A 21,963-nucleotide genomic window follows, 5' to 3' on the forward strand; every position below is an offset into this window, starting at 1 on the left:
AAATATTGTACAGTTAGCAGCTTGGGGACATATTGTCCTTTTCAACATCTATTTTTGGATAATATTGGCTGTGTTAAAGGGATAGTTCACAGAAAAATTAAAATTCACTCATTATCCACTCACCACTCAGCCGGTGGAGGGGCGGGTGAAGTGTTTGAGTCCATAAGACACTTCTTAGAGTTTCAGGGGTAAACAGCGTTGCAGCCAAATCCAATACAATTGAAGTAGATGGCGACCACTTCTTCAAATGTAAAAAGAAACCAATAGTCAAAAAAAATAACTTCCTCCATACTGCTCCTGTGTTGTGATCCAAGTCTCTGTAATCCAGACATAAAACAGGGTCTTTTTACACCATGTTTCAGCCTAAATATCCTCTGTGATCCCCGTGTGGACGCGGCTCCCCAGGAGGATAACAGTGGACTTTGAGGCTAAAAACACGGTGTAAATGACGATGTTTTCAGACAGCATAGTGGTGAGTAGATGAGTGAATTTTCATTTTTGGGTGAACTATCCCATTAATGCACATGGCATGAAAGGTGGGTATTTTTTTAAATCCCAGCCTACACAATATTTTACACTGTGCAAACAAAATATGCCCTCTCGGCATCTTCAGGACAAAAAAACAAAGCATAAAAATCGGTCTTTTATGATCATTTCAATAATGCATTCCACATATGTATGCTCCGGGCTTCAAATTTGTATATTTTACTATTAAGCACCATGTTGACCCATTTTCCCATATCTGGCACGTAGGTAAAATACATACTTTTTTCTGGGTTTCCTGTAGTTGCACTTTTTCTGTAGAATTGGAACCCACAAACCCAATGTTTGCATCTGAATTGGTGTCGAAGGGAAGTGAAAAAAATGGAAGGTTATATTTCAACCACACAGAGATCAAGAGCCACTCTCTCTGTTGCCTTCTCACCCGGGAGGCGTGCCTGCAGAGGTTGGACCTGTTTACGGTCTTTGGATGACTGATAGGTTTCCTCATCTCTGAAGCTTTTAAAAAGACTCCATCTAAAGCCACATTATTATAATTTTTTTTTCTGACTTGCTACGGTTATTGATGAGAAACTCTTCAGAATGTGTGCAGCTTCACTGGCAGGGCAGAGCCTCAGTGGAAAAAACACCTCACCTTCTTCTGCAGTGAAATGTTTCAATATATGCACAGGATGCCTTTGTGCCGCACTTCTTTCCATGGAGAGAGAGAAAACGGTTACGGAAAGTGTGACTAAGCTGGAGTTTCTCACTGTTACATGTAGAATCCGTCCACTCCTCAGAGTCTGGAACACAGTGATCAGACGTCAGATGTCTTTAAACACTTAAATACCACCTCTCAGACTTTGTCTCCACTTAAGCTTGAGGTGATTTAAATGTTTCATTTTTGGAGTATCATCAACTTAATAATCTGTTAACTGTGAGAGGTATAAACCTGCGATGCACTTACAGTTGCAGTCCTCTGTGGGTGCAGGTGTGAGGGTGATCTCAGATGCTTTTATTGTTGGTGGCTTATGACCTCGACGGTTTTACAGCTTGACCTCTGACCTGCCAAACGCAGCCCCTGAGTTGTTATTATTAACAAGTTCTGGAATTTTCATTGGTCATTTTCACTATTCGTCCCACAGCTTCATTCAAGTCAAATTTCTTTCTACTGTAAAGTACATTTCATACAAAAAACATGTGGTTCAAGGTAAAAATCTACTATACAAGTACAAGTTCATGACATGACTTCACATATGAGATAAAAAAATATACACAAAATACAAAGACAAAAAATATATAAAATAATAAAATTCAATAAATCAAGTACAATACCTAGAATAATTTAGATATTTATATAACAGATATACAAAATAGAAAGTTAATAATTGACTAAAATATTATTATGATAACTTTTGGTTGAATTTAAATATAGAAAAAATACAGAAAATCTGTTAATAAAAATAAAATAAAAAATAACTTGAGAAACATTATAGCAAAAAGTGAAAACGACAAAATATTATATAGACATTAAAAACAGAGGGACTTTGTTCTGGAGGTGTTGGATGTGGCTGAGGCTCACAGCTGATCAGTAAAGTTCCTCCATGCCAAAGCTCACAAAACTATTTCCTCATGGATGTGGCTCTGTGCACAGCGGCATTGTTGTCCTACCGGGAAAGGAAGGGCCTTCCCTAACACTGTGAGCATGAGGTTGGAGGAACACTAGAGTCTAGAATATCAATGTGTGTACTGAAGTATTATGATTGTGCAACATTGTGTCGTAAAGTTGACATGATTTTAGTTTTTCAATGTTTACTTTATTGATTTGGTTGATTTAAAGCCCTTCTCTGGTTCAGTAGTTGCGTGCACACTATGCAACACCCTTTCCATGGAATTAACAAACATATCTCTGTGGGAATGGCTGGGTGTACTAAGGACATTCAAGACACACATGAGAGAATAAATATTGAATTCTTCATTCTTTGTTTTCACAGGGGATTCGGAAAACAAGGATTCCAGTGTCAAGGTAAAAAGCAAACTGACTGGCCTGATGTGACTCATTCAAATATTATGAGATCTGTGAGCACCTGTATGTGTGTGTGTGTGTGTGTGTATGTGCGGGTGTGTGTGTGTGTGTGTATATGTGACTGTGTTATGTGTAAGCTGTTTAAAGGCTAGTGTTTTTTTCAAGTGTGCACATTTTGTGGTATTTACATTAGGGTTAGATGGACTGTTGCTGGCACACCAACCCTCTCATTTAAATCTCTCTTCTGTGGTGTATTCTAAAAAGACACCAGCTCCATTTCTCTTTGAAAGCTAACACAGAAGAAGGATCTCTAATGGTCTGTGAATGTATCTTAATCTTGTGGCCAGAAGGAAATGAGCCTAACTATGTTTTTCATGTTCATGTTTATGTTGTTTGTCTCTGTGGTCTCATATAATGAGTTAACACTTGTGCTATATTACACTCCAAGCAGCCTCGTTGAGCTTGTTGCTTGGTACTCGGTTAGATAAATGGAGTCAAATGTGGTGTTAACTGCTTCCGCTCAGTAAAAGCGGGCCTGTCGTTAAAGGCTCAGTGAGTGTTAGTTGGTCATTAGCTGAAGGCCGTAGAATGACAGGTGTTTTAGAAAAGGTGGAACAGGAAGTGAAGGAGCAGACGTGAGAGAGGAAGCACAAATTTGAACAAATAAGGGAAGATGTCGCGGCTCACATCGAGCTCCCCAGTCACCAACCTCACGCTGAAGGGGGATTTTCAATCAACCTGCCATTTTGAGTTTCAGCATGCATCAACTCCCAGAATTCCTCATCTGATGTGGAAACTTTGGGGCTTGCCAAAGTCGAACTCTGGCTGCGAGTGCCCAGGTAGCAGATGATGTCAAAGTCCTGTTTCACTTCGTTATAGACACTTTTGCACTGTTTTCCCACATCTGTCCCTTCAGTATATACAACACCTGTCTTTTAAGCATATACAGCACAAGTGACATTGAAAGATTAGAGTGAGGTTTGGATTTTCCTTTGCGTACAGTCCAAAGAGATTTCTCTGAATTAAAGGTTTGTAAAAAATAAATAAAAAGAAGGGGTCCCTTGAGGTCTAACAAATGTATATTCAAAAGAAATGTCGCAAAGCCACGTTTTGATGTTTGAATTCCTGCATTGTTCTCATCCGCAGTTCTCTCCTTGCTGCATTTATTTGTGGTTGTTAAGTGTATTGGTCCGTTAAGTGATTTGAATTGATATCAGGATATGAAATGGTCCCAGCACATCTCTGCATCTGCTGGAATATTACTTGGGAACATACTGTATCTCCAGATGATAAGCTTTTGGAGCAGGTCCTGTTTTAACCTGTGGTCTGTCTGCCTGCTGAGAGCTGTATGCAAGTCACATGAACTCACACAGCGAAAACAGTATCTATTACGTTCATGCTGAATCCTGCCCCGCTGCTGAGGATGCTAAACTGTATGGATGTTTTAACGGGCCAGTGATGTGTCAGAGTAGAGACAGAGGTTGACAGCAGAGCAAAGAGCACCACACACAGCTCTTCAATGGGTTAAAACACTAAGGTAGAGATCTTTCTATGTTCTGTGACATTTTTTCATATAATTTTGACACTGTGGTTGGTCCCACGTTTTGCGTTTTAAATTCTGGCATTCGAAAAAAGTAACACTCCCGGTCCAATGGAAATTAAATGGAAGCTGGATTTTGTGGAAGGTTTCTTCTGACTATACTTGTCAACATTATCAGATTGTGATGTAGTTTATGTCATCTGGAGAGTCCAAACAGTAGAAATGTATATCCAGTGAAAGACTTTATTGAAAACATTGTGGATCAATTTCTACTTAGTGAGTTGTTATGCCGCACAGGAGACAGTCTCGCTCTGTTGGAGACTTAAAGATAAATACTTGGCTGTGGATGACATTTGATCTCAATGATCTCAAATCTCTTGAGAGTGTTGGATTGAGTGAGACACACAGAGGTATTTACTGAATCGTTACTTATCATACTAACACACTAAGATGATTCATCGTGTTTCCTGTGTTTGACTGGACCTTTTAAATTGTTTAACATGCAGTATTGGAACAAGTGTATTAACCCATGTCTGCATGTGAATCCATCAACAGCCCAACACCCACTCGTCTGTGTGATCTCCCCTCACTGAGGTGAGATGCAGCCTGCTCTCGCTCGGGTGAAACCAGGCTCAGCAGTGAGTCAGTCCAAGGTGTCGGAGCATTGACACCTTAAGATGTTTTTGCATAAGCTGACATTTTCATCAGCGTGTCTGTCAGCCCCCCCCCCTTCCTCTAAGTTGTCATTTTCATCCTCCCTCATTGTTAATATTACAGCCTTTGATACCTGAGATAATAAATTTAATGATTACAAGGACGCCAGAGAAAAGAGTGCTGCATAAAACAGAACAACCTGTGCTCTGCTGTTATTTTTCTCTTGTGTCATATTGAAACCGATTCATTTTTCTCCCACCATAAATCCATGCCTGGGCCTTTTCAATAAATAATGCCTGCCTTATCTGGAGAAAGGTGATTGGTTACACTGCGGCTATTCAAAGAGGGAAAGGTCCCCACTTTATAATACACTATCTGTTTAGACATAAATTATTAAACCGAAGCTTCTATAAAAATGAGGGTCAGGTCCTCCAGTGGAGAAAGAGAGAGCAGGGCAGTCAATACTTAAGTGATAAACTGGAGAGTGGCATTTCTGTAACAAGAGTGACATTTCATTTTTCAGCCCTGTTAAATGTCCCTTTTCCAAGAATAGGGTGGGCTCCGAAGGTGTTGCGGCACATGCATAGTTTATAGTGCTGTCAGTTGGAAGCTGTAGTTTGTTATGCTTGTGTGATTATTATTTTTTTTAACCAATGTATCATCTCAAACTGATAATTAAATCTGAAATTATTAATCAATGGATTAAGTCGTTTCCATTAATAGAAAATACGTCTCTTTTTTGATGAACAGTTTATAATTTAAGTTATATTATATTATATATAAGTCAAAATCCTAGGGAAAGAAATTGATTCTCTGGGATTTTGGACTTTACCAACTTGCACTTTGGTAATTTGTGATGGGCAATGTTGGCTATTTGTCAACAAAATCCTAAATCAGTTAATCCAGGAAGTTGGCCATTTAATGAAAATTGTCAGTTGTCGCCTTGCCAACGACGCTGTACTGGACCATGTGATGTGAGGATATAGTTGGGCATTCAAATCATCAGTTTATTTACATGAACCTGTTTAGATGCAGGTGAAGAAATCAAACCGCAGTCAACGTGACACTTGCAGTTAACTTTAGAGCAAAGTTAATGTTGTGGAAACAAACAAACCTGTCAGTAACAGCCTTTCTAGATGCTATCGTCATTGAGAACAGTCTGCCTGTCGTCTCATGGACACTTTTCTTGTGGAGTTGTATTTCAAGGCCCTGGCCTGCTGCCATGGGTTCATGCAGAGGCGTATCTCAAATCACCATTGAGGTGACATTCTGCACAGAATGATATTCTTTGGAAACTTTGCTGTCGGTGGGTGAGGGCTTCTCATTTGGATTTCGATTCTTGAAGATCTGATTTACCGAGCGCTTAATCTGACAGTGTAATCCTGCTCTGTGACCTACTACATTCATAGTTGAGCCGTTCTTCTTATGTGTTTGGGGGTGTAGTGCATGCTTCAATGGCATATGAGCACACACTTTTTCAGACATGAACTTTGAAATTTGCCTTTCACATATGAGGAATGCAGGAGGTGATCGTCCAGGTCAGACATGTTTACAGTAATGGTAAAATGCCCAGAATAATCAGGTGAGAGCTGTGATCTTATGTATCTTATGCAGGAGGCAAGAGATGATGTGTAGATTCCGCTGTGGAAAGCACAATGTTTTTGTGTTTTTGTTCTGGAGCAACTGACTCGGACACATTTGCATTCTCACTTACACCCCCTCGGGAAAATTTCAAGAAGATGTGCAGACTTTACTGCATGTCTGAAATCAAATGGCTTTTCTATAGCCAGTTTTATACTTAATGTGTCCACAAATACTCATGGGTCTGAATGACCTTTAGACATTTTGTCATCAGAGGGTGTTTGTGACAGTGTACCCACCATTTTTGGCCCATCTGTACAATGCTGGGCACTAACTGTACATGAGCTCTTCTCCACCACAATGGGAGAGGCTGTGTGAGGCGATCTGCTGCTGCCTTCATGTCTACAGTTCAGCCAACAGAGCAGCTATTCTTCTTCTTGAATGGATGTCATCATTTTGATATGATTTGAAGTGCACATGCTTGGAATATAGAAATACTAATCTACTATATACGGATGTATGGAAAGTGTCCTTCAAGTAGACTCCAATCAGAGTATGATTCAAACAACTATTGGTTGAGTCCATATCCCCAACGAGTACAACTGAAGATTAACAGGATGTTGTTGGTATCATGAGGCCATTACGCCCTGCGACTGTAAGCTTAAAACACAAATCCATTAGTAGGACACACTATCCCGCAGTTTGATCCCGTATCAGATTTTATTAATAACAAGCTTTTTAGTCCATCGAACTCAGCTAATGCTTCTTCTTGTATCTCTTCTTGGACATGAAGCAGGAAATCGTTTCTGAGATTGTACAACTTTCGCTCAAAAAGTCATTGGTCAAATCATTGTAAAAATACATTAGTAGACTTCAGTTTTGTTATTTTAAAATGTCTAGTGTTAGAGGCCTTATTTCAACAGACTATGAAGGTAAAACAATGTGAGAAGAGAAAGGCATAAACACAGATGGTAATGTTCATGGTATTCCAGTGGCAAGTCTCATTTTCTGCTCCTCATGATGCAGAACATTTCCTTGAGGACCTAGTAGTTCCTCAGTGGATTGGACATGTATTGGTGGACCTTAGCCAAATTAATCCTACCTTGGCATTTTCTGTGTTCTCCGATGCACAAGAGGAGAAACTAATGAGATTTGCTTTCGCCTCCCAAAAGAGAGGACGTGATGTCCAGCCATACAAATGAAGTGAGGGCATACGCAGGTCAATGGTGCTGACTATTTGACCCTTGTTATGTAATTTTTGGCACATGTTCGCCTGCCTGCCATGGTTAATTGGTATATTGATTTTGTAATGAAAATTAAAAACAACAGCAACATGAATGCATCACAAGAAAGTGGTAAATCTAAACAGGAGAAGGACTCCCACCAGCAAAGACATAACAAGGAGCGTTTGCCTTGAGAAGGGCTTCTTCTGTCTCTTGAATGTGGTTAACAAGTCACAGACCCAAAAAATGTACTTTGCAAATAATGCTGCCGCCTGGTTAACACAACAACACCCACAAACCATATCACCACCACACAAGAATCATGTCAAACTGTACAGAGAGAGTCTACGAATGAGAGCCACTAGAGAAGAAGAGTCCAGGGCTCAAAACAAAACCCCACTCTCAAACTTTGCGTGAGACACAACATATGGGAAAAGAATTATCCTCTGGGGGCAACGGCAAAACACTCTGTCTTCCATTATCTGTACACTGTTTGTAGTCCGACTAGTTCCTTTTATCACAGGATACGAATGTTTCTCCACAAAAAACACAATCAGTGATTTTAGCTATTTGTATATTTTTTCCCAATTTGTTAGTTTATCTATTTAATTAATCCAAAAGAATACAGGGAAGTGGTGCAAGTTTCATACAAATAACGCTTCTTTTTCCATTCCTGTAATAATTTCAGCCTTATCATTTAATCCTTGATTCTGAGGAGGAAAGATTTGCGACGGAGACATGAGGCTCAGTTCACTGTAGTCGTCGTGAGCCCCCGGGCTCGGGTATGACTGTGAAACCACAGACCCCTCTGCCACATGTGCCTCTTCATGTCTACCACCTCATTGTGTGTGCCTTTGTCTGTGCCATCACCTCTGTCGCTTTCCCCCCCACTTCTGTTGTAAAGCGGCACAACAAAGACGCAGATTCAAGGCCGCCGGCTTTGATGCTGACCAGCTGAATTTTGCAACATTAGCAGGTGTGCCACCAGCTTTCTTTGTTTTTCAATCTTTTCATCTCTCTTTGTATCTACAGTGGAAGCCGCTCATAGTGATCACGTTGGTCCCGGGCCACAATTATCACAATAAACAGTTGATTACTGTTACCGAATTGTATAGCTTCTGTATGACAGGGAGGAAAAACGTAACACAACACATATTGCGCACTCGCGTAGGCACACACACACACACACATACACACGACACCCTCTCAACGTTGATTTGTTTTAAATGACACCACAATATCTACACTGATCATCACATTATGGATACTCTTCTTAAATGAGTAAAATCTTTCTTCATAGCTGCTTCGTATGCATCAATTCAGCTAGTCTCACACGCACACACACACACACACGCACTCACAGACACACACAAACAGTGTCATCGGACTCATGTGTAATCTAAGACCTTGATAAAAATGATAGAATTTATAAATTTACACAATGAATGAAGAGCTGGAGGAGATGGCGGGGGCAGGTTCGGTTTGGCTCGATTCAGTTAGGAGCTCGATACAGACAGGAGCAGTACATTAATGACAGAGGCAGGATATGCATAGGAACAAGTCTGTCTTTGTGATCCATATAAATGGTTGATCTATATCCGTGATCACTATATCGGGTTTCCACTGTATTTGCTATTTCTCTGCTTGTCCTCTGTCATTTCTTGGGCTCTTTGCCAGAAAACTGAACTCTACAGTGCACTCTGCCCTGACTGGTAGTCCATGGGGCTGCTCCTATATATCTACATTAATTATCTCTTTATAAGCAAATACCACATTTATAATCCTGTCAGCTCCTGTTGGACGAGCAGAGAAGAATATGCAGGTATTTGGTTTGTGCTGTTATTTCTCTGCTGACACAGCGATGCTGCACGGTTCAGGGTTAACATGTTCCAGCTGCTTCCTTCTTGATCCTCTTTAGACCCAACGTTCGATACAAATCAAGGTTGAAAGAAACAGTTTGAAATGGAGCAGAGCAGAGAAGAAGAACCGTGGCACATGTGTGAAAGTGTGTGTGCACATGTGTGTTTATGAGGCAGAGAGGGAAGGGGGCAGAGTTCATGGCAGACTATATTTAGAGTAGCTCCTCGGTCCCCTGAAGATATCCGCTGCTATGCATAGCGTCGTTTCTGTTTACATGAGGACACTTGCTCAGTCGTTTTAAAGATGGCCACGGTGTGATTACGTAATGCATTTGTCTGGGAACGTGCATGTTATAGACAAAGTTGTGCAGATCTAAGCAACTTTGTGACAAACCCATTCATGTGGCTGATTTCTGATTTTTCAGTTTCTTTATTTTCTTTCTCAAAACAATAAAATAAATGGCGCAACAAGTTAAACGATAGCGCTGACTTTACATTTTTTATTTCAGCTCATTTCTGTATTTCCACCATTTGGAATATTGTCATTTCTTCTTGTTACGAACAATTTAACACAGCATATGATACATGGACGGGAGGATGTAACTGCACTTATAGCCACTGGAAGCTATTTTTAAAGATTTAGTTTATTTGTCTTGTACACAGAGATGACCTTAGGCGCACTCACAAATCCAGTTCAGTCGGTTAAAGGACAAAGCAGTAAACTGATAGCCTGTTATGTTGTAAAAGTGTCTATTAAGAATTTCAAGCCTCAGATATATACTTGCTGTAGGTTTGTATTCTAACCGAAGCTGTAAAAAGTAGTACATGTTTTTCCATATAAAGCTGTTAAGAACCAGCGTAAACTAACTTTCCTTGAACAACACTGGTTTGGTCCTTTTCCTTTGACAGAAACTTGTAGAAAATATTAGTGGTACTGCTGTGATTGACACCTTAAGACAGTGATCAAGAGCAAGACTTCGGCAGGGCTCCTTGGTGACATGTAGAGGGACACAGGAAGAGATATGGCCCCGCAGACAGTGACCATAATAACTAATGCTGCCCCAGCGAATCCCAAGCATTAAAACTCCTAAATCCTAAAGCCTCCTCGGCTGTCAGAGGCTCCCCACTCTGATTTCATGCTCACCATATAAAGTTCAGCTAAAACAGCCTCTTCTAGCTTTTACTTTTCATTTTTTCCAGGAAAAACACAAAAACAATTTCTTTAAAGTCAACATTAATGAGACAGTGGGTTTCTACTCGCTGGTGGTGATATTTATGTGAAATGATTACGGTACATGTTCTGGAGGCAGGGAACAAACAAACTAAAGCCACAAATCTCTCAAACAACCTCATGGTGCTGCTCATTTTTGTCTGGCTGGTCTACGGAGAGAGATACATTTGGGAAGCAGCATCAGCTTACAACTAATACATGAATCTACGGAGGTCTTAGGCAGTGCTCTGTACGTAAAGGAGACACAATATGCTGATGTTCAGGTTCAGGTTCAGAAAACACATCACTTTCCACCGTCAGCCTCCGTCTGACAAACTTTTAGCTCCTGTCCCTTTAAGGACCCCCCTCCCCCGATAAAGCCCAGAATGCTCTGATTGGCCAGCTCGCCCACTCTGTTGTCATTGGTCAACAGCTTCCAGCGCACTGTGGAAATGTCAGTCCCTGCTCTCGCTCTACCTGGATGAGATGATCTCAGACTACTACTGACATTTAAATAAACAACAAACCCGCTAGAGGGAAGAAAAACTGAAAGAAACACTGTCTCCTTTAACCAAGCTAACATGTACAACTTGTTTGAAAGATGTTCTAATTTTGGCCCATGTAGTTTTACATAATAATCAAGTGTTTAGATGCCACTTCTCCCATGTTTGTATAAAAGCTGTATGCTTATGGCTATTTGGACTACTGTGTTGTCTCTGGAATGCTGGATGCTGTAAAACTGTCAGTGTTGTCAGTGTTTTTGGTTTGTATAAATCTGCACCAGAGGATTACGTGTTTTTGAGATGCAGGAGTGTGATTAAAAATCGACATGAGGAACGTGGCTAGACACGTACAAGTTGTTGTAGAGAATAATGGTTTTACACATATTTCCCAGTTATATGTTTTGTCATTAGGCCTCAGAGGAATAAAGCCTTAATGAAAACATTGAAGTGTGAATTGGATGATCTGGCCCGCTCCCACCACTTTGGACTTCCCTGAAAACCTCTCGTCTCTCTTCCTGCTTCCTCGGAAATCAATTCAGACCAACTGCATTAAGATTAGACAAATCCATCATGGGGTCTGCATTATTTATCAGCTGAATTTCCACCATGCATTTGCGATGAATATGCTTCAAAATGTGCCTCATATTTCTTAAGTGTTTGGCATTGTATATGCTGGTGTTTGCACAGGGAAATGCTGCTGTTTATCATATTTTTCCAGCCCTGAAGGAATTAGCTGGAATATGTAAATCCCAGTGGTTACAGAATGAGCATTCATTACAAATACTGCTCTTTACTGAGCATTGATGTGGAGTCAAATGTTTGAAATGGTGTTGTGACGCTTGTTGCTCTCTCGCTGCAGTGGCTCGCTCCGTGCTTCCGAGGCTGTATTAGATTACCTTCTGGGCTTCCATGGAGACCCGGAAGACACGTTGATGCAAATCTGCTTTTCTCTTGGCACAGGAAGGTTCCAGCATGGGGTGAAATGCATCCCCCGGCACCTGCATGTCTTGAGATAATAGAGCCACGATCAGTTCCTGATTGCATGCTGTCATGATGTTGCCCAAATCTGTTTCACAGTTTGATGAGGGGGATTTGAGTGCAGGAAGGGGACTGACTGAGCAGTTCCAGGTGGGATGACGTCTGCGTCCCTGCTGTCATCTCGATGTCACATGGAGATTGGACCGCCAGAGTTGCCTGTCTCTTGCTGTCCATTGAAAGACACAGTTATGGAAAAGCATTACGAGGTTTTTTTTTGCCAGAATTTTGACAACATAATATTGTATTGTATGTATAACACAGTCAGAGTAGACAAACAGCTGTTTTACTGTCCCACTGTTGGGATAATTTGAACCACGTGGAGTCTCTCTCATTAGCCTCCATTAGAGGAGTGTGGCATTTAATGGAAACCAGCAGCAATGCAGTCTCTCAAAATGGCCATTTTAGCTGCTGCACTCCCTTGCTAGAGTATCAACTGTGCTCAACCTTAGTTTTAAACAACAGATCCCAGATACATTTTTGGTGTATTTGTGGATGAAACAAACTCGATTTCAAAGCTGTTTTTATGTGTGAATGAGTGTATGCCTGTATTGAAGCATGTGGAAGACATTGCCGTTGCGTGGAAAGTGTACCCGTCCAAAGTTAGATGAAAGGAAAAACCTTGCCAGCAGCTTTGTCTCTTGGCATCTGCTCTGTGTTTGCTCCTGAAACCTAGAGCTTCTGCAGGAGGAAGCGTTTGGCAGCTCGGTCACAATCTACTCCGGCTGAGTCCGTGCAGATGCAGCACGTTGAGCCAGACTCTCAGCTCTTATTGTTTCCCCCCTGTAACTAATCCAGGATCTTAACAGTTGATATTTATTTTTTGTTGCGCGTTTGACAGGGCCTGAATATAAATTTGCCATTGTTATCATGGGAAATGATTTTCATCTTTCAGTTCCAGGGTTGTAAAGTCTTTGGTTATGGACGACTATAAAACATGCAACTGCCATAAAATATGTGACACTGTTTATTATCAGTACGTCATGAGTGTTTCCCAAGACTGATATAGAATTGGTCTATTTTATGACTCAGTGTTTCACAGAAGCACTGAGCACGCATGTAAAAAAACAAAAGAATCGTCTGGGATTTTCTTTCTGCACCGACAGCAGCAGTGTACTGTATACAACATAATGTAATACAGCCACAAACCCTTGTTCATTTGCATTAAGTGCCAGTGACTGTCTTTTTCTTGAGTGGAAAGTCTTGCATGTTGCTGTCTCTACCTACACGTAATGCGGCCGTCTTGGTGATTTGTTTGGGTCTTGTTGATCTGGCACTCAGGGAAGTGTGGGAACATAACTGAATTTAAAGGAGATGAGGCAATGCTGTGGGCAAATGGAAACAACAGAACGGTCGCTCACAATCACATGTGCAGCTAACACAAAGCCGATGTCAGGACACATTATCCCTGGAGATACAATGTCCTTTCAGAATGCACATTTGTGGTAGTTAGGCTAGTTTTGACCTATTAAACCAACCACCGCAGCAGTTTTGACAACATCCATTTAGATGATTAAAGCCACGTCTATGGTTACAAGGTTAAATCTACTTTCGGATGGTTGATGGTAATGTCGCGGGGGGCAGAATGGTATCATAGGTGCCTAATGGGCGCTTAACAAATGGTGGCTTTTACTTGATTAAAACACTATTTCTGTGTTTAAATTGTTTTGTGAATGGAACCACCTGTTCTGTCATTTGCCCGTAGGATGTGAACCCACTCACTGGGATTAACGTCAGTGCTGGTTGTGAGTAGCCGGGAGCCGCTCGTCCCTGCACTTCCTTAATCTGTGCCGTAACATCGACACACAGTTCACAACATCTGTCTGTTTGAAAAATAGACCTGACTGCAGTGTCCTCAGAGTGCCTAAGCTGACTTGTCTGCCTCTCCATTTACCACAGACCTCATGTTGGCCACTGCGGCTAAACAAAGTTTTGTTTCGCGGTTTTTCGGTGGCTGGCGATCTTCGGAGATCCCCCCGGGGTCAACATCAGGACCATTAACTATTAGGATTCATCGACCATATCATTGTGGCTCTCTGGCTGTAGGTTGTATAGATTTTCAGCTTGAATTAATAGCGTTCATTTCATTTGCTTGACATAAACACATTGAAAATCGTATTGGGCAAAACCCTCTTCTCCGTCGTTAAATAAAGAGCAGTGTGTGAAAGGGTGTGGGTGTTTAAAACCAATGGAGAATAGAATGTGTTTATGTCTGGCTGAGTCAAAGACAACTGAATATGGTAACAACAGTGTCCTGTGTTTTTATTTGATATGTGGGTTGGATTGTCTGTGAATGACGCGCAACCTCCCATATTCTTCTTCTTATTATGGCGAAGGAAAACTGGACCTCATGACTCTGAGCCTCGACTCTTTGCCCTCCTTTTATGCTTGCACCCCCCATGCATTACAACACAGTAAAAATGCCATACTGCTGGCACTAAAGTCACTTGTGGATTACAGATTAGAGTATTGAATAATCCTGACGATGATAGATTTCATTTTCTGGCTCATAACCAGCCTCATACATATGTTTTTCCATTCTGCTGTATTAGTTTGCTCCGGTTTACACATAAACAAATGCAGGGATGTACAAAGACATACTGACACACACACACAAGCAGATTGGTTCTAAGTGATTTAGGTCCATATGTAAACATCTGCTGCCTGAAAGGGTTGAGTGAACTTAATCCATATACAGATGATGCTATGGTTGTGTTGATTTGTTATTCTTGTTTCATCACTTTTTTCATGGTTTCTGCTTTGTTTCTCAGTTATTATGCATTTATTTCTGTGTTTATTTTCTTTTTATCTTGTATATCTATGTAAGGAGCATTGAAGAACACACATGATCGTCCATTGCACAGGTGGACATCCTGGAAAAGTTACTTCATGATGAATACACAGATAGAGACCTTAATGTACTTGAGATGACAACCCAATGATGATATTCTTCTGCCACATTATTTGCGGTGGAAGTATTACCTCATCATTCCCAGGGAGAAATAACCAGGACTGAATTCCACCATCACCTTGCCTAAGATGCTATGAAGTGGAAATCTGCATGAAAAGAGCAGTGTGGATCACTTAGGCCACAGTTTAATCAAGATGTCCAGCAGACCGATGGCCTTTCCATCCATTTTTTCTTCCGTTTATCCGACGTCAGGTCACAGTGGCAGCAGGCAGGGTTTACCAGATGTCCCTCTCCCCAGCAACATTTCCCAGCTCCTTCTGGGGGATACAGAGGTGTACAGGACCAGATGGGATATTTAATCCTTCCCGGCAGTTCTACCCCAGGGTCTCCTCCCAGTTGGATGTGCCAGGAAAACAACCATAGGAAGGTGCCCAGGAGGAATTCAAATGAGAAACAGAGCAATCTCTACGGGCTCCTTCTGACAGGAAGGAGCAGTGCTGCAGAGACTAGGAGCCCGTCCACTCTTCCATTGCTAGCTCAACAACTGCATTGTTCCTCCTTAATCTGAGGTTCAACAGTTGATCAGAACCTGTGTGGTACCCCAACAACTGAAGCACACGCTCTGGCACCGCATTTTGAAAATGGGAACCACCACCACAGTCTGCATCTCCAAAAGTGCTATCCCTGACCTCCATGTGATATTGAAGAGACATGTCAGCCAAGACAGTCCAACAATGTCCAGAGCTTTCGTCATCTGAACATGAATCTTACAAAGGGACTTCTTGACTCCATCAACAAACTCTGCCAGGCTGTGTCCTCTGAGCTGTTCACATAACAGACTGTTCGCATAGCAGCCATAGTGACAAGAGGCGAGCGCTTGTTCTCTATGAAGAACTCCCGGTGCCCATAACCATGGGAAACTCTCCAGGAGTTTGACTACAGAGCCCTTGATATGCATAGAGGTGAGGTCAGCCATATAAAGTTACTGCTTCACCTCCTGAGATAGTCCAACCTATTCTTTACCTCCTTCCTTCCATCCTTCATGACACGTTTTAGCCCTATACCCCATTTTAAACTTCATTTTAATAAGCCAAGTTACGGACATTCTGTTGCATAACTGATGATCCACAGGAACTAATACATAAGTGCATGAGGGCCTTGTGGTGAAATGTAGTGTAGATGGTAAATTTTATCATTTTTAGATAAAAAAGTACAAACACTGGGAAAAGAGCAGCAGCAACAGCTGTAGCTTTCTGATCGTGCAATACCAAAGCCATGCTTTGCTTTCAATGCAGACCCAATACCATTACGCTCTGCTCCATCAGCTCTTAAGCCTGTGTGCCGTAGAATGACCAGGATTGCAACTCTTTTCTCTTTGAGCTAATGAATCTCCAGCCTTTTATTTACAACTGGTAGACGTTCCCAGTCTGTATGTTTATCTCTCCGTCGTTCTGTTTATACTGATCATGCTTATAGCTCTGTGATGCAGGGGTAACATGAGCGTGGAAATCATAACAAGGCTCATGCTAATGCTTCTGGCTGAATAACAATTGAATTCCTCTGGCTGCCGATCATTGTGGTTGTGACATGTCTTTACGGACACTTTGTGAATGTTGCAATGGTGAACAGTTTGTTTGCCCCTGTCTTTACTCTAGAGATGGTACTGCAAGTGTGTTCTTATGCTGCACTTTTTCCCATCACATTGAAATATTAAAACCATCTGCAGTGTAGTGTGACTCATCTGGGAAAATATTAAGGAATATATGAAGGCTAATTATTAATGCTTCAGCTAATTATAGTTTTGATTGATTAATCCATCAATATGTTTGTATTAGTAAATGATAATTACAAGTAATATCAATCCACAAATATCGTGAGTGAAATACTGATAGCTTCTGGTACTTTCATTATATACACAATAGTTCATACATGTCACTTATGTGTTTCAAAGGCAGATGTTAATGTGTTGTCTTCATGTATGCATAGAACATGGCCAAAGACAGGTTATGTACCATTAGATATGTATTATTTTATTTTTTTATTCTCATACAGCAGTATTACAATTCGTTTTTTTGTTTTTTTCCCCCCAAATCCTTTATCGAGCCCCTTCATGTTTCTGTCCGAGGTGAAGTTTGAGGAAGATACAAAGCTTCAGTATATATGCAAAAATATGTTGTGAAGTTTCAACATAGCTTAAATTTTTATTGATTTGATCTGTAGTGTTATCTCATTCAAAATTCAAATCAACCACAACAAAAAGTCAGTCTGGAAAGGGATGACCTGAATTTACCCCTTGCAGACTACTTACAGAGGGGGAATAATACACATTCATAAAAATGCTGCTTTTCGGAGAGAAGGTGTACCTTCCAGAGGTACACGCCATTCTGGGTACCGATCAAAATGCTTTTAAAACTGAGAGGGTTTGGTTAATCCGTGGGGAGGTGCAGCACCGAACATTACCAAGGATTAGAGAGGGATATTAGTGTCTGAATGCATTAGAGGTATATTAGATGCTCTGTGATGGAGCACAGACTAATGCACCAGACTCTGAATCATAGTGTAATCTGCATTTAATTGCCTTGAGTTTTGTTGTGATAATGGCATTATCTAATGGAAGAGCTCTAGAAGGGTTCGTACGATGAACAAAAGGCTGAGGAAGTAGAATGGGTCAAGAGGCAGTTACAGATGTGGGACTCTCACTTTATGATGATTACACAGGCTGGACGAGAGGTTTTTTGACTTAAGTTACACAAAGAAAGTCTGATATTAGAGCAGAGATGTTTTTGCTCCAGTGGGAATTTGATGAATGCAAAAAACAGGCATTTGCATTTCAGTACAGCTGAAATACATTGTAGAGGATGGAAAGAAACACTTGTTTTGGAAGAGGCCATGTGGGTGTAATTTGCATTCCCTCCAGCTATTAAGGGCTGTTCAAACTTACAGGCTTGTACTGACTCCCAATTAAATGATTAGCACACAACTAATACATTATTTACCAAGTAATGCCATGGGTTGTGATAAGCTACACAAAGTACTGTGGCAGATTGCAGCTTGGGATAATTGCATTTATAGTTTTAGAGCACTGAAGAAAGAGCAAGAGAAAAAACAAGTATTTGTGTTTCCTTCTGTCGGTTCTGAGGGCTCACTGTTTTACAACGGGTTTTATCTTTTGGATGTGATCCCGGATCTTCCCACAATAGGAGCTGTGTGCAACTGTTAGCACGGGTACACAAGCACTCTTGAATCTCTATCTTCAAAAAAAGGGCTGTTGTCCCGGTAGCAGAGTTAAACACTAAATATTGATTTCCTCGGGTCGGTCTCTCCTGGTTGTCAATGAAAAGCCAGTCAACACATGGTCTGATTCTATCCCCTGTGTTTAACCACTGTCTGTGTTAACCTTTCAGTCGTGTATCTGCAAGAAAAGGGAGCGCCGTGTACACACTGTGTCCTCCTTATATGAATTGACTGGGTCTAGTGTCTTCATGAACCATATTTGCTCTTGCAGTTGGGCAAATTTTGGTTGTAAGAACTGAACACTAACACATTCATTTTCAGTTCTTTTCTGCTAAGCCCTCACCAGCCGATGTTTAGTGTGTAAATCTGCATAGTTTGTTGCACCAAATCTCTCCATAGAAATCTTCTAGTTTTTGTATACAGCAAATCGACACTGGCATCGCCAAGAGCTTGTTGTTGTTTTCCTTCCATGTTGACATCTACTTTGCTGTCCTCTACGTGTAGGGCACCTCTTTTTCATCCTAACACATTTGTAGTTTTTTTTTTCTTTCAGTTTTGAGTACATCGTCCACCTAAGCTGGTAATTTGAGACTCTCTGGCAGCTCATACCACAGTAAACATATACAGTATGTCATCACAGGCATAATGTTTCACATACTCAGAATAAAACAAGAAATACCAGACCAAATCATTGATTATGTTTTTTATTTATAATTTCGGGCAGTATGGCAGAATGGAGTCTGAATATGAACTTGTACTATCTGACGACAGTGAAAATTTACAGCCTGTAAAAAAAATGCGTTGTGCTTCTACTTTCATAGCCTCTGTTTGCTTTCTTTGTCATTGGTTGACAGTTAATTACTAAATCACAGCATTGACATTTTCAAAGTTCAAACTGAAGCACATGAAAAGGCCTGATAGCATTTCTAAACTCTGACAGTTGTTTCATTGAAAACGTGACTGAAATATTCACTCTTTTGCTTTTCGTCCTGCCCACCTCCATTGCCTGTGTCTGTAAGCTTCACTTTAATTTAACAGGGTCTATAAATCAATGCAGATAAGATTGGGTGTGTTTGGTGGGGAGAGGGGGAGAAGTATGTTGAATTCCTTATCAGCCTGTAAGCTCTCGGGTTTTACAGCTTTTCACTGAGAACCTTTGTCAAAATGACACAGATCCTCCTGTTGGACACTGAATAAATGAAGCTTATTGGATTAATGATTATCCAGTGTGTTCAGATTTCTGTCTGAATATACAGGTTTCACACTGCTGATTGTTTTTTAAAGCAGTGGATTGATTTATTATGAGCATCAGATTAGAACGAGTAACATAATGAGTAACACACAAGTTAATGATCTATACATTTATAGCATGAATCATAATGTTTTAACATGGGATTTTACCCTGTCAGGGTTAAAGCTTACACAACATTTTGCTTTTGATCTTTTATTGGGGGAGAGAAACTTGCACAAGTTATTACCATAAATCCCTGATACACTGATAATTAAATGAAACACCGTGTGAGGATGTGGCATTCTTCTCATTGCACCTCTGCAGTTATTTTACAGTTCAGAGTTGCTTTTTAACACATTAAATCAAATTCCTTTTTGCTGCGTTCAAACTGTTAATACTGTCGGACAATGATATTACAATCCTCTTCTAAAATGTTTCCTTTACTCCTTTAACAGAACACCTAAATGCCTTAGTTAATCCCAGCACAGATCACAAAGTGCTTTATAATCCGTTTGCACAAAGACAAGATGAGATTTAAGTGACTTTAAGCTGATTTCAAATTGTAAACATAAAAAAACAATGTTTTTTTCTCAATAGATGTTTGCGGAATGCAAAATTGACCCAGCTGTTTAACTAGTATCAACATGCAGATCACCGCTAATGGTACCCTGGCCTCAGTGAGCACATGGAAAAGGCTTTGGGAGGTAAATGGGGAAAAATAATCCTGTCCTAAGATTTTAATGAATTGAAAGGGTTTGACAAACAAATTAAGCGTAAAACCTCTTTGTTTTTTGTGCTTTTAATGTACTTAATGTAAAGCCTGGAAGTTTTTGGAAACACAATAGCGAGAGTGGATTACAAAACATGATGATTTTGTTACATGGTTGACTAAGACGACAGTACTGAGCGGAAATCCATTAGAAACTCAGCAAAGTGAAAGCAAAGTATAAAAGGGGGAGACGAATATGACAGTGAGTGTAAACCTTTGTAAAATATTAATGCTGAACAATCCTTTATATATAAGTGTCTAGTTCATATCGTAGACATAACAAAAATAAGATTAAGTGGTCTGATATCTTCACGATTGAATTGTCGTAAAGTAGTTAAGGAAGGATACAAATAAAAAACCCTTAAGCAGCATCCGCACCAAATTTAAAAGGGTTCCTCCCATTCAAAGGCCCTCTCAGTAGTTTTTGTTTAATCCTTCCATCCAACTACTAACCGACCAACCAACCAATCAACCAACCAACCAACCAACCAATCAATCATCAACCAACCAGACAAAAAAAATCTGAAAATATAAAATCCTTGGCTGAGGCAGTAATACACAGGAAAAGAAGAGGTAGTCAACACACCAACCAAAAGTCTGAGACTATGTTTTTACCATCAAGAACTTTGACAGTGACATGAGAACCAAGTTTCTATGAAACAGCGCCATCCTCAACACAACCCCCCACCAGGAGTGACCTTCCTTGAGGCAAAGCAGCCTTAATATCCCGGTCGAGAGAGGCTTGTTTGATCTCTTTTATTCACTTGGGATGAGTCCAGTTTCCATTCAGATGCACTGAGATACCTCAACAAAACAGTGGTCAGTTGTTTGGACTGAAAACAAAATTCCAAACTATCAACAGGAAACAACTCCAACACACACAAATTCATCTGTTGAGGGAAAGATTCTCGATTTCTGAAAAGCATATTTGGTTTGTGCTTAAAGAGCCTAAGCTTAGATGTTCTTTTTTCTTTTTAAAAGAAACTTAGAGGGACTCCAGAATGCGTGATTCCTTGTCTTATCACTTTGGAATCCCCATTATTTTGCTGTCCACCTCATGTAAACATGTTAGTGGCACAACAAACGAGTAGATGGACTGTTAATTAATAAGGAGGAAACATGATTTTTGGTATCTTGGCAGTGGTTTCTCATGTCAGCGCGATTACCTTTCACTTACAACACTCGTATTGTAGTTGGATCACCGTTTCACATCAGGGACCCGCTGGATCACACTGAATAACGGATCATTTGTTTGTGTTTATGGGTTCACTGAAAAGCAAACGAGACTCTATAAACAAATAAATAAATATGAGAGCACTTGTTGTTGTCCACACTGTGAGTCAGCAATTGATAGTTGCCCTTCAGGAATGACTCATAGTGTAGATACACTGTGAGGGGGAAAAAGGTGTTGGAGCTGTTTATTCAGGCATGAGAGGTGTTCCTGTCATGAGTCTGAAAAGACGTCTAACTGGTGTGTGCATGTGTGTGTGTGTCTGTGTTTGTGTATCCTGCACTCCTGCACAAAGTGGACAGCTGTGTCTGTCTTTTAGCCAAGCTTACAGCTTCTTGCCATCTCCGTTGTTTACTGCCTGTCTGTATGACTCTATAATCCCTGTGTTTAATCTGCACTTTTGCGGATTAAATCTGATGGAGCACATTGTTGTAACCCGAACAAAGTTCTTATTAGAGAGGAAGGATACGTCATGG

The 21,963-nt window shown here is 40.6% G+C and overlaps 1 protein-coding gene across 1 annotated transcript in view; it reads left to right on the forward strand.

Moving 5' to 3' along the window:
• LOC133019933 (protein kinase C alpha type-like) overlaps positions 1-21,963 on the forward strand; it is a 132,299-nt gene that overhangs the window by 771 nt on the left and 109,565 nt on the right. The window contains exon 2 of the mRNA XM_061086528.1: positions 2,475-2,506. Coding sequence (XP_060942511.1) covers positions 2,475-2,506 — 32 coding nt within the window. The remainder of the gene's footprint in view (positions 1-2,474; positions 2,507-21,963) is intronic.

The sequence above is a fragment of the Limanda limanda genome, chromosome 2 (assembly GCF_963576545.1).
Source record: "Limanda limanda chromosome 2, fLimLim1.1, whole genome shotgun sequence".
Classification (NCBI taxonomy): Eukaryota; Metazoa; Chordata; class Actinopteri; order Pleuronectiformes; family Pleuronectidae; genus Limanda; species Limanda limanda.